At 41.0% G+C, this 14,173-nt stretch overlaps 1 protein-coding gene across 2 annotated transcripts in view; it reads right to left on the bottom strand.

Moving 5' to 3' along the window:
* The window catches only part of crim1 (cysteine rich transmembrane BMP regulator 1 (chordin-like)), a 32,677-nt gene extending 31,813 nt beyond the window's left edge, over nucleotides 1–864 (bottom strand). For both annotated transcript variants that reach the window (XM_041972876.1, XM_041972877.1), the window contains exon 1: nucleotides 167–864. In XM_041972876.1, coding sequence (XP_041828810.1) covers nucleotides 167–461 — 295 coding nt within the window. In that variant the 5' untranslated portion in view covers nucleotides 462–864. The remainder of the gene's footprint in view (nucleotides 1–166) is intronic.
* Nucleotides 865–14,173: the final 13,309 nt, after the last annotated feature.

The raw sequence follows: 14,173 nt of genomic DNA, 5'->3' as shown, positions 1-14,173 counted from the left end.
GCAGAAACAAGTTAAACACTGACAAATCCGCTGCAATCAGGGCTGAACCGACTTTGAATGGCGTTACTTGGAAAAAAAAAGTCCTATACATCATCTACACATTTATTTCTATAATCCATAAATTTTGCCATTTTCAATTAAGTTCAAACTAGAGAGTTATCCTCACCTTTACAAACTCCAATTTCAGGGATCGTGGCAGCTCCGGTTTTGTTCACAGAGGCGCAGGTCAGACCCAGGGCGCAGTAGCCGTGCGCCCAGTCCTGGCCGCCGCAGGGTTCCCACTCCAGACGGGTGCACTGATCACAGCATCCGCACGGATCTCGAGCCAAAGTCCGACCACCTTCGCAGCCGTGCGGGGGTTTGACGGGACAAGTCCGGAGGTTACAAGGCGTGCACTCGTGCGCCGAGAGCGCCCGCACCAGAAAGAAGACATTCAATAACACAACGAATTTGCTGATCATGTTCCCAAACCTCCTTCAGTTATGTTTTCCAGAGAAACGATCTTCTTGTGTCAGATGATAAACCACATGAACTCACCGCGATTTTTTTTTCACTTAGACGTACACAATCTCCAAAGTTGTCAAAGTCTTTTGTAAAAGTTTTGTAAAAGCGTCTCTCCTTGGCTGTTTCTTCTTCAGCAGCTGACTTCAAAATGCAAACGCACCACGAGACAGGACAGGAAGGTGCGGATGCGTTTTAAGTGGAAGTAATATCCAAAGATGAAGCTTCAGCGTGAGCAGGTAGACGCGCGTCCCGAGCTCCTTATCTGAGACAAATCCACACAAAAAAAATCAAACTCTGAGGTTGCAGATGTCCACTGGGGCCCGCTGCTACTGACAGCCACACACAAAAACGCAATCTGAGTCTTAAATTGACGTACAGGCATATAGAAATTAGCGGTGCACCCACCCCCTGACTGACACAGGCTCCAACCAGTCAGAAGGAGAGAAAGGAGGGAGGATTTGAACTGATTTATCTGTGTCCAGAACTTGCCTCAGTGCTGCTCAGTGATGTAACTTTGAATGTCATAAATGTAAGTCCCTCTTTGTACTTCAAACTTGTACTTAAAGCCCCCCTCCCCACCCTCCTGCACAGAGGGACGGGTCTCAACTTTACAGTAAAGTTGGAGACCATTTTATTTCACAGACTACATTGACAGTAGGGATTATGTCTCTTCTGTTGCTTTTTTATCCCCAAATCGTCAAATCCTTATAATTAACTATATCCGGATATATTACTGCTATGTCATTCTGGATGTGTGCTTACTTGTAGGTGTCTGATTGTGTATACAGATGGCTGCAGAAAGGTAAAAGGTTGCGTGATCTTTGTTTAAGTGGTGTTTATATGATATGCTTGTATTGAAAAATGGATGGTCTGTATGTGAGTGGGGTACAGCTGGAAGTTAACTGTTATTGTTACATACCCAGAATAAAATATATGTGTTTTCCTAAGTGCATCAAATCTTAAGATATTTGCCATCAGTGCCGACATTCCCTCTCAAAACCCCAATCAGATAGGATGATTTTTTTCCTCCACTATGTCAGCACACAACAGCACCTTCATTTGCAACATCTGCCTGGAGCCACTCTCTCCAACACAAACACAACATGCAGGAAACCAGCCCCGTAGCACGCATAATCAGCCCTTGCAACACAAATCAGCTCTTGTCCACTGCCTTTCCCTCCACCCTCCCTCTCTGCATCCCCTGCTTGAAGCACTCGACCGCTGGCTGGACACCCATGCAAGTTGATGACAGATCAGACGGGGACCATGGAGAGCCCAAGTTTCCAAGCACTTGTGGAGACTGGGGCCAGATGGCAACACTCACAGGACCCTCATTCTGCTATCATGGATTAGGAGTTTGTTTTTTTGCCAGATGAAAAGGTCACAGCAGCACCTTTTGATTCTAACTGTATCTGCCAATATAAAAGCAAAGAAGAGCTATTTCTCTCTCATAGGGACAATTGAATACTACAATGACTGCACTCTGTTTAGATTCTCTCTGAGCATGTGCCTCATATCAAACGCTGCAGGCTTTTATTTTAAGTCTGTCAATCAAATTATGTATAATTTTGGCTTTTTTAAAATTTTCCACCTCTGATTGCCTGTGTCTGAGTACTTGTAATTGTGCAACATCATGTTTGTGGGTGTAGACTCTTAATGGAGCAAATAGGGGAAAAGGTCGGGCACAGAATACCATCTTACAAGACCTGAATAAATGCAGTGTGTGTGTGCTAATGATGTTCTGAGTCACAGATCTCTGAGAAAATACAGGTTATCAGCTTCCTTCATACCCGCGTTGGAGTCCCTGGTGTGGGGACTCAGATGCAGTCTTTGTGGACATTGCTTCAGGTGACCTAATCATCCCAAACTCAGGGTGTGGGATGTATCCCACAGATTAGATGACTACTGTTTCTACCAGACACTCCTGGTACCTCTCATCACTGTGCTACTGTGGAAGTGTCAGGCTTGCGGTGAGGGTGTGTTTCCAGGGATATAGATGAGTGTGAATGATGGTTACAGGGGTGAACTAACTTGCAGCAGCAATACAAGTCTGATGGCTTTACAGGGCTGAATGCAGAGTGTGACTGTTGTGTGTGAGTGTTGAATGCATGTCGAGTGGACAGCGTGTGGCACACCTGATTAAAAGGACCAGGGATGTGCTCAGGGTTTAACAGCTTTTAGCTTATCTTTGCATGAGCGCATGGTGCTGGGCTAAACTATGCTTTTCTTCAACTATCCAGAGAGATTCTTTTATTTTAGATTCTAACGAACTTGTAGGCATAAAAGTCCATAAAAACACAGAGCATGATTTCCTTGTGCAAGCAGCTTACTTCTCTCATGACATTTCCCCTATCATTGTCTCTTTTTCTTCTGCCACTGTTTTTTCTTTCTCTCTGTGAGGTCTGGTCCAGTGGTTGTGTTTCTTCTGGGGACGATAATAATGTGTTTTGACACTGTCAGGTCTCTTGCGGTCTTCTTCTCTCTTTGTCCTACAATAACCTTCAAACGGTAACAGCAGCAGACTGGCACTACAGAGGTGCTCAATCTGCTCGTCTTTCGCTGTGAGTGCTGCTGCTTGAATTTTAAAGGGTTCAGTGAGGTCAAACAGTCCTAAGGGTTCGAGACACACCTTAAGCTTTGTATTCTGTGAAATGGCTGTTTTCTGTGAACAGTACATAAACTTAGTGAGTGGTACATCATTAATGTTGACATGTAAATCACTAATGTAGGTTACAGGCCTCCTCACTTCTTTTCTTGAGAATATTTGACAGGAAAAGTGCAGGAGTCATCTACATTTTTTAACCATAGTGGGATGTGTTTAAGGATGGTCATAAGGATTTGCCAGCTGGTTGCTTTAGTACTTTGGTCCTGACTGACTCACTCAACAAACGGACTTTAGTGATCCTCTCCTTTCTCTAGCAAGTTTTGTCTTTCACAGTGAAAAATCACTTCTGCAAGATAGACCAACACCAACACAGACCTTTAATAATTTGCCTTAATGACTTTGGTGATTCCCTCAGTTTTCCTGAAGCACCACCATGAAGTTTAAATTTATGATTCTAAAAACGCAATGTAAGGTCTCTAAACTCAACAACACATATGCAGCAGTTTCTGTTACCAACTATATCAACACTTTTCGAAAGAGCTGTAATGACACCATGAGGTTTCTGGGTTCGATTGACATCATAAGTAGCTATGACTCAGCCCCTGACCCTTTCTCCAGTCACGGCTGAAATCCTCTGGCTCCAGATTGTGCCCAGCTCTGGGCCTCTCTCTCACTTTCTCTGCACCCCTTTTACCAGCAGACCCTGTGACCTTCCGGAGCAAACTGCCACCAGCTTGTTTGACAATTACAAGTGGCATACTTGCTCACCCCTGTCGAGCTGCAGCGGAACGTTAAGTGGCCCTCTCAGAAGCTTTAATCTGCAAATCTTTGTGATGATGGTGAATTCCTCAGTGGATTGGAGCCTAAAAGAACCCTTGTGTCTCGTTCCCATAACACCTGTCCAGTGTAATCTTCCCTTTCATATATGAGATCACCGAGACAGTTGAACTATAGAGCCTCAGAAGGTCTACAGTTACAGCAAATGAGTGAAGGGCGAGGCTGTAACTCAGATTTTCTGTCTGATCATAAACTAGTCTGAATGGGAGTAGCTCATCATTTTTAGTGTTTCAGTTTTGAGTTTTTATGGCGTTGTCATTGTCATAGTTTACCATTGTAATGCAAGTTATAATTAACTAAATGGAAATAGTTGATTATATTGGCATGAAAATGTATTTCTCAAATCAGCGAGATTAATTATTTGATGCTGTATTTTGGTAACAATTGTCACTTTATATTTCCCTTCTTTCTTTGGTTCTCAGGTGGCTTACCTGTATATCAACTCCAAAGAGTAATATCTTATTTTTATAGCTTAAAATAAAAGGTTCCTCAAAATATCACTGAACCTATGAGAAATCAGAGAAAACCAATACCTAGTTGAAAATTAGCATTTAAACATTTAAACATTTAAAGCTGCGTTATACAAGACATCTAAATAAAAAGAAAGAAAACTGAGAGTGAAGCCTAAAAAGGTGTTGGAGAGAGTCATGCAGGGCTCTTGATTTCAGGGAGGATAGACTAATGTTCACTAGCTTGTGTAGTCTTTGTCAGAAACATTTTAGCTTAAGAATTATACAGTGGAATAAAATCTGAAAGGTCTTCTCTGTCTGGACGTTTAGACTACACGGGAATAACTTCCATATACAAAAACCGAACAGAGAGGCTCAGATTACAGCACACACAGAGAACAAACAATGCTATGACACTGACTTCTTCATATAGCATTTTTTTTATTTTACAGCTTATTCATTTAAATACAAAATGTGATTTTAATTTTCTGCAAAATGTTTACAAGCATAGAATACATAACACTTAGGACATTGTTTACCTCGGTTTGTCTTCTGATGTGTGTTTAAGGACTGGTTTGATCTGAGACAGATTATTTTCCCAGATGATGTCACAAAACTTCTCCCTCTCTTTTCTGTCAGCAGTGGAGCTACTGGAGGGAGGAAGAAAGAACAGTCTCGAGGATTAAACTCTGGGTTTTGTTCTCCTTTTTCTTTCCAGTTTGAATGTTTAGGGTCAGCGTGGTAAGATGTAGCAGTTCTCGTTTCTTTTAAAAGAAAGCTTGTGCTTTAGACAGCAATATCTAAAAGTGGCCGTGCTAAATTTGAACATTTGACTTATTTTTAACACATAAACTCAAATTGGATGACATAAAGGAAATTAGTGACAAACTGAGTTATTTACAGGATATATTAACAAGAAAAAAATCATCAGGTTTTGCAAGGTAACCAGGTTAATGCGGCTAATAGATCTTATATCCAATTATGATAAAGTTTAATAAACTCCTTCTCATTGCACTCTAAAATGTGAACATATAAACACCTGTGACTGCACATGAGGTAAATGTTTCTAGCTGTTTCAGTGGCTTCTCAATTGGGGAGGATCCAAAGGTGAAGGCGCCAGATTTACAGGCAGACCTCCAGCTGGCAGAGGAATGTCACAACCTGTGTTTCAGCTGTAAATTCTTATAATTACAGTGTCACTAACTGAAACGGTGAGGTGAAACAACCACCTCGCAAAGAGAAAATGATCACTGCTTAATGTTATGTCTGGGACGCAGATTTACTCCTGTCTTTGAGGGGGGAGGGCCGGGCTGCAGGAGCAAGAATGTGAGAAATGTGTGACTTTTCTGACCTTTATGAAGGTGAAGCAACAAGTTGACATCATTAGCATAGCTGGCATGTGCATACTTGAAGTCACATGAGTCAAAGGAAAGTAGAAACAGGTCAAATGAGGGGGAAAGTAAGTAGTGTGTGCTGTATAAATACTTCTGAAGATCCAAAAATATGCTTACTTGACAAAAAAAAAAAAAAAAAAAAAAAACATACACACACATCTTTTTTATTTATTTTAAAAAGAAGTACCCTGTTGGGCAGTTAGTTCAGTCATATGAGAAGATCAATGCTGTGCTCAGTCAGGTTTACCACATGTTGAAACCTGAATAACTGGCAGTGCCCCAAAACTGAGAGACTTCAGAAGAATCCCTGTTTTACATAAGGATGTATAGACATACCGATTAAACAAATAACATCTCTCTTACTGAAACAAATGAGTGGTTTAGGTGGATTTTGTCATTTTGGAACTAGCAAGCTATGCTAAGCTAAACTAAGCTAAGCTAACTGGTTGTAGTTTGTCAGCATTTTGTAGCTTTTTATTGCCAGTGAGAAGCAGTAATGTCATTTTTTCGGTTCGGTTTTACTAAAACTAATGATTTGTTTGGGTCACTGGTCATGCACTCTGAATCAGTCCATAACAAACCCAGATTGTTCTAATTCTACAAAAACATATGTCAAAATAATTATTTGCAAAATAATATACATTATATACATCAGACAGAAAGAAAAAAAAAAAAACAACTCTCATTAATCACTTTCTCTCTGAGAAAGTAAATGCATGTGACACAAACTTCTTAATGCAGTGCTGCCACTATGTGGTTGAATGTAGCTAATGCAGCTTATCTGGACCTACGTCTCATCCCATAATGTTATATTACACAAACATCTGTCTATAAGCATAATTATTCTGTCTCTCTACAAATCAGCTCCTGACATCTAAAGACAGGAAGCCTTTACTCCTGCCGATCCAAGAGCTTTTACTGGCTTAGTCACACACTCTTCCTGTTTTTCTCCAACCACTAACCACCAACAAACAATTCTAGGAAGGGGTTTGCTCTTTGTCTAGACGATGGATTGTCAGCTGACAGAAACCTTTTATACTGACCTGTCTGGCTGAGGTCAGTAGGACTGCTGAGGTGAGGCTGTGGATTGTTGTTAGGTGCATCTTGCTCGTTGTAAGTTGCTGCCTTGCAAAATTATTCAGCATGTTTGAGATCATGTAAGATGCAATTTAAATGAAGGATGGATATTATATGTTGAGAACCTTGCATGTTGTTAAGTGAAAAAAATACAACTTTCAAAGTGTATTTTATAGTATATAAAGTGTATAGTATTTTTATTTTAGATTAGAACAATTGTGTAATTTTATATTCTCGTCAGTAGAGGGAAGGATGACACAACTTTCCAAGGTCCCTATCAAAGACACAGAAGTTAGAATAAGACTAACTTCTGACCTGAAAATTTAATTGTCAAACAATATATTTTCCAAAGCCACAAAACAAACTTTGGACTTTAAAGCTAGAAAGTACATGCTCATTAGACCACCAGATTTTGTGTTTTTACTTTACAGATGCCACAATGCTACAAGCTGATATATTTTTAAAGTGTAATGGCCTCAGGGATATGTATAAAATCCGTTTTGATGTTCTTTAGTAAAGCTACACATAAAAAATCTAAAGAAAAAAACTGCAACAAATCTTCTTCATCCACCATGAACCAGTATCTCTTTCACAATTTAGTTAGATTGACCATGCCCCTACCCCTCTGCCCCACAAAACTGTACACGTCTCAACACAGAAAAGAGGAAATACTGATCTAGGACATCATGCACTGTAAATGTCAGCACTGAAACCTGGGTGAGAGCTAGTCATTCAAAACAATGATTAAGTTGATGTAGTGTTTGGTTTGACAGATATGAGCAACACATCACTCTCTTTGAACCCTAAAGAGTAATTTGTCAGATGACATTTGGCATGACTGGTCTACCATGCAAGCTGTAAATGACTATGTGTGTGTGTGTGTATGTGTGTGTGTGAGAGAGAGAGAGAGAGAGAGAGAAAGAGAGAGAGAGAGATGTATGAATGAGGGAGAGTCTGTGTCAAAGTAGGTATAGAGGCAGACTTTCTGGAGCCGGCTCCCACAAGTCCTCTGACTACCTGTCAATGGTCAGAACACCCATGTCTCTGAAAGCAGACAATGTGATAAGAGTGGCACACAGACAGAGCATAAGAGGGAGATGAAAATGATGGGATGCGAGGTGAAACATGGAAGAGGGTGCAAAAGTGTAAGTCAGTAAAGGAGGTGGGGGTGAAAGAAAGAGACAAAGAAGAGACTGGATGAAGAGATGACTGGAAGAGGGAGCAGAAAATCTTGCCCTGAGGCATCGTTTCCCTGTCTGTGCTCAGTGTGCAGAGGCCAAGAACGGTGTCATACACAGCTGAAGACATTCACTAGCAGCCAAGAAGAACATCTGGATTTCACATAATGAAATGCAGCACGATGCAAAGTTTTTCTGTGCAAGAAAAAACATACAGTCCCTGGAAGTCAGTTAAATGAGTTTTTGAAAAATTTCTTGCACGTGTGTGTGTATACAAATAGTATACAAAGACAGCACTTGTTCATGTCCTTGCATTTTTATACAGTTATTGTTAGTGGACACTAAGATGGATGGATTACCATCTAACTGTCAGCAAGCAAAAGCAGTGTGTCTAATCCTGACTGACTATGTGCCTGACTGTGCAAGTGCCAGTAGGTTAGAAATCTATCATTTCATGGTCTTATTTACTGCTTCCAAAATACACCACATACTCACATGCGCACACGCAAGCACACCACCAAGCTCTGCAACACATCCTCCACTCATCCCTTCCTTTTTTCAACGTCCTTGCACAATACAAAAGAGCTGTGCTCAGGTTACATGTTCAGGTTGGACCTCTCGATTGCTCCCCCGGGTGATTGGAAAGAGAGGTGGAAGGGAGAACATGTTTAAAAAAATAGAAATAAAATAGGAGATGATGGAAGGAAGGTCCACAATAATAACAGTCTGTTTCCTTGCATGTTGGGACCTGCTGTCCAGCCTACTGCACCTGTTGTAGAAGCTAGCTCTAGTTGGAGGGCAATATGTGTGTGTGTTTGTGTGTGTATGGGGGGAGTGCAAGGGGTCTGGGTGGTGATCTGGTGGGGCACCTGTATTGCAGCCCAGAACCAGCTGGAAAGAGGCCAAGTCTATGCACAACTCGGTGCACTTTTTCAGTATCTATTCACTCTGTGCACTTGACAACCCCATAACCTCATGTTAACCCTGCATGCATGCAGATATATGTGTTTGTGAAGAGTGTGTCTTATTTTCCCCCACCTGCTAAGTTCCACTAGGTAATTGGGTAAGTGTGTAATAAGGTTGGTCATGGGTATCTGCTGCCAGGCCTGGGTAAATCTGACCCAGGCAGCAGCAGAGTTTCTGAAATAACCAAGAATCTGTTTATGATTTTGGGATTCCTGTGGGGGAACGCGGGGAATGGAGATGTGGTAGCAATCACATTGAAGTTTTGTTCAGGCTGCAGGGTAGTAATATGAATCAGTCACATCCCCTATTTTATTGGTTTCTGTGTAATCATGCTTTGTTGCAGTATTTTAACAGCTTCAGCAGTATGCTGTGATTGTTTTGAAGATACTAAAAATAAAAGAGTGTGACTTTACGCGACACAAGATTTGGGTGACTGACATTAAATACTTCACATTTCTCTTCATAAACAGTCACAACTGTATGACAGCACTGTAGAGCTCTGCTGGTAATACAAACCTTTCAAGTTTGCTTCCAGAACAGCCTGTCTTACCAATAACCCTCAAGAGGACTGCAGATTTTCTATCTAACTGCTGGTCTATACAACACCTGGTTAGAGTTTCACTCCAGCTATCACATCAGACAAGAAGATCAGCCATCTTTTTATAGTTGCATCACAATTTGTGATCTAGATGGTGTTTTCAGCACGTTCTTCTCTCTGGAGGAACTCTCTGCATCTGCCACATCAATCATGCCGTGGGAAGGGGACTTACTGAGACAGGTCTCTGTCTTGTTTCTTCTCTCTAACCCCTCTCTTTCCTTCTTAAAGAAGCTGTGTGACTGCATCATCAAGCGCAGTAAGTGTAGCGTAAAGATTATTATCCTTCATTGCCTCCGTCAGGAACAGGAAATAAACTACGCGGGGCTGAAGGCTGTTCCAGGGCATGAATTCTCCAAGGGGGTTTGCACTGGAGTGATTATGCGACTTGTTATGCCAACTAACCAAAACACAATTACCCAATTTCTTAAACTACACTTATAAAATAGGTTGCAGTTGGTTTTGATAAGTTTGAGGGGTCCACTTGAATTTGACGTTTTGTTTTTGCTTTGAAGTTACTTATTTTTTCTCTCTGGTTTTAAAAATCTGATTTGTTGATATTTCAGGGACTGTGCAACACTGTAAAATGGGCTGTCAGACTTGACTGTCAGATCTGACCATAAGTAGGTGAAGAATCAGCACAACCTTCCTGGAAAGCCTGCCATAACTCTTAATATAAACATGTCCTCACTCTGTTTCCTTCAACTGACAGGGCTGTCATGGGGCATTACCGCTTACTGCAACCTTGTTTTCCTTTTTCCTCTATGTCTTCCTCTTAAAGGAAAACCTCCCTTTTCTTTCAAGCCCTAGCATCTAGCATGTCACTTTCCATTTAATGTCTCCTCTTCCACCTCTTCTAGTCCATCCATTTACTTTAGTATACCTCTCAGGGTCCCTTTCAAATCTTTTTCTTTTCAGCTCCCTCCTCCTCTCTCTATTCCAAGTCTGTAGTTGTTGTCAGACAAGGCGGACTCTGTCTGAGCACTGCACTTGTGTGAATATGTGCATGGCTATGTGTGTGTGTTTGTAACTGTTGATATCTGCGTGCACCATCATGCTCTATGTGTGCGAGTGTATTTAAGCACGTCTGGGCTGAGCCTTGGGGGCAGTCCTCCTTTGTCCTCCCAACCATCTCCTAGAGATGGATGTGTCTCCAGGGAATTGGCCCCAGAAGAAAAGCACCACTAGCTCGCTCATATTAAATTCTGCTGAGCAAATACAATCTACCAGCATGTTTCCCCTCCTCTTCTTCTTCTTCTTCTTTTTTTTCTTTTTTTAGAGAGAAGCAAATTTAATGTGAATGCATGTGTGTGTTGAGTGGGGCACAGAGAGGCAAGAGAAAACTCTCTCTGAAAAAAGTAAAAGTCAAAGCAAAACACACATTTGGGAAATGCTCACGGAAGGTGTTTATCATGCTTTGGACAATTATATGTCACAGCTCGGATATCTTTAGAAAACAATTCAGTTCTTTTTGTTGACACATTCGGATGTCACGCTATTCCCTCGCAGGCTTCTCTGCGACTGGCCTTGGCATGCAGTTGCCTCCTTGTCCTGTCTGAAGCCATTCACTGTCATGTACTCATAAACATCTGTGCTGGCCCTTAATAAGAGACAGGGAAGGAGGGTTCCTTCTCCTCTTCCCTTTCCTAATGCGTCCACTTGCTTCACCCTGATTCTCCCTGTCTCTCCTCCTCCCCCAGGCTTAAGACTCAGCACCTGTGGGCCCCTTCCCCCACCTAAACTTCACTCCCTTTGGCAGGATGCCTGATGATCTGACACAATCACAACTCTTTGCGTGAGAGGGAGTGCCGTACTCTCTGCACCTCACTGGTTTGTGTGTGCGCAGGCACTCATCTATGTGTGTATTTCTAAGCTGCATAGAAGATAAAGCATCAAACTTTTAGTAGATCTGAAACTAAGCTGGTGAACTTGCGGTGGTTCAACTCTACTAACTCTAACCTCTAACCCTCAGCGATTTCTCCTCCACACTCCCTTTTGCTTTTCATCCTCACTTGCTACTGCCTTGTCTCAATGTCTAAGTCGTCATACAGACCAACTGTGTAACTCATTCTGAAGTGATTTTACTAGTAAAGAGAGATTTTAATAGTCTAGCACCTGCTCTCTAGTAAATGGTTCTATAAAACAGCTTGGGATGTAAAACTTTGTTTCCACATCCCCATGACCAAAGCCAGCCAAGCCTTCCTCCCACTATATACACACTTCAAGTCTTAATTCTCTGTCACTTCATTCCCTGATTGAGAGGCAATACACAGGCTCAAAAAAGAGACAAAAAAACAAAAAACAAAAAAAAAAAAAAAAACAAAACACCCTGCCATCTCTTCCAGGCACCAATGGCTGCATGGCACTGCCCCAAACACATGGTTTTAATAGCCCTGCCTCACTCACTTTTTTTTCCACTCTTCTTTTGATTCACTTGTTTTGTATTTCTGTTTCAGCACACATGTGCACGTTCACACGATGTAACCCCATATCACGACATTTCTTAACAGAAACACAACTTTAGGGCTGTCTTGTCACGGAGATGAGATAAATTCCTGCTCCACATGCATTCGCTCCTTGTGGCATGTGGCATTGATTGCGTTGATCTGATCCCATCATCAACCAAACACTCCCCCAAGGTTAGGCAGTAATGTATAAATACAGCCTCAGGCTCCTCCACTGTTTCCACTGCACATCTTCCCTCTCTTTATATCAATTGAGCATGGTTTTCATTAGTAAAATGTACTGGCAAAGAACAGGCATTCTTCTCAGTTTTGACCACTGTGCTGTACTAAGTGCATCTGCAGGATCTGATGTTGCACACCCAACACCAACATGACAGCAGAGAAGAAACTCGTAGTTTAAATGAACTGGATAATTTTATAAAGGTCCAGTTTGAATAGTTACATTTATTTACTTTTGATTCATAAAAATGCACTTTGATAAACAGAACAAAGATAAAGCCCTTCATTTCTTGTGAATTTTGTGGATTTTGTGTTGCAGCAGGTAGTGTGATATGTTGACAAGATAAGAGAAAGTGTTATGCAAAATGGTGTCTTTGCATGATTAGCGCTTCAGAAGCTTTGTGATCTTCAAACAACCAACCCTACCGCAAATAGCAGCTAACAACCCCCCCCCTCCAAGTCATCATGTGACCATGGAGCAATTTCACTGAAACATGAATGGATGAAGACCGGTAATTAAAGCAGCGGATCTCCTTCATCAAAAGGATCTGGGATGAGATGGCTCCTCTTGAGTCATGCTGGTAGCTTTAATGTAACTCTCTAATTAGGCACCAGAAGAGCAAATGTAAGAGAAAAAATAAATAAATAAAAAAAGATGCTAAATACTTTGTTTTCTAAAATGACACAAACATTGAGCTCCATCTTCATCTGGCAACAATAACAGTACGCTGTAGTGGATTGTGTCTGACACGAATAACAATTACACACTGTGTTTGGTTCTCTAGCTGAAGAAAGTTTTCACACAAAGACTCAGCAGGCACTGCCAAATGCTTTCAGCTGGCTTGGTTCCAATAAGAAACCCAGTGTGCTGGATATACTCATACATCAGCAGCAAATAGCATGATCTTTTCTCCTGTAGTGCATCTAAGTGGTGGCCAGCAAAAGCACCCCCAGCTAATGGGGCCGTCATTATTGGCTGGTACAATGGGCTCAAAACACTGCATGGCTACATAAAACCGGTGTGCATATGTGTTTATGCATATGAATGAATATACTTTAAACTAAACCAGAATTAGTCTTTAGATGACTCTTTCTGTATTCTTATATGCAGACATATACAACCTTTGTCACAGCATTGTGACAATGTATATGCAGCTTCTCTTTTCATTATGCTTACATGATAATACCAGATTTATTCAATTTTATATTGCTGAAAACAGGCTGAATTTCAGCAGGTGACTTAAATACTTCACTGAATTGCAACAAATAAACTGAACTGTGTAATGTCATCAGAATATTGTGGTATAGGCTGTGTTTCACAAGGCTGCAATAAATAGAGTTGTGGCTGCAAATGCCAAGCAAGACTTTATTGAAGAAGGAAGAAAAAAAAAAGTCATTTACGAGAGAAACTGAGAAATGTTTAGGAGTTTGTTTTAAGTGGGTCCATTATAATGACAGCATTACAGATGTTTTTGGGACGTCTCAGAAATATCACAAAATGTCATCCATTGATTAATGTCCTGGGATATGAATTTCTTCCTAGTTTGTTTGTGCTTGTGGATGCAGAAACGTCTCCATATAGGACTTCATCCTACACTTTCTATGAATCTGTCACAGAATGAGAGGAGTGTCCATCAGTTTTCAAAGGCATAAAAGTCAACATTTAGAAGTTGTGAGGAATAGATAAGTACACACAGATCTCAGCCAAAAGATCTGAATTAATCTTTCTGTTTGTTTCTTTACTTTAGTTCTAAACTACATTTTAGTTTCAATTTGCTGTTTACTTTCACTTTGAGTCACCATTTGGCTAGATTTAGGTTGCAAAAAAAGTCTTTTCATTAGACAGGTATGGTGAACAAAACATTGCTGGCCTTTAAACAGTAA

The sequence above is a fragment of the Melanotaenia boesemani genome, chromosome 20 (genome assembly GCF_017639745.1).
Source record: "Melanotaenia boesemani isolate fMelBoe1 chromosome 20, fMelBoe1.pri, whole genome shotgun sequence".
In the NCBI taxonomy this organism is placed as follows: domain Eukaryota; kingdom Metazoa; phylum Chordata; class Actinopteri; order Atheriniformes; family Melanotaeniidae; genus Melanotaenia; species Melanotaenia boesemani.
This window is presented reverse-complemented; position numbering and strand designations above follow the sequence as displayed.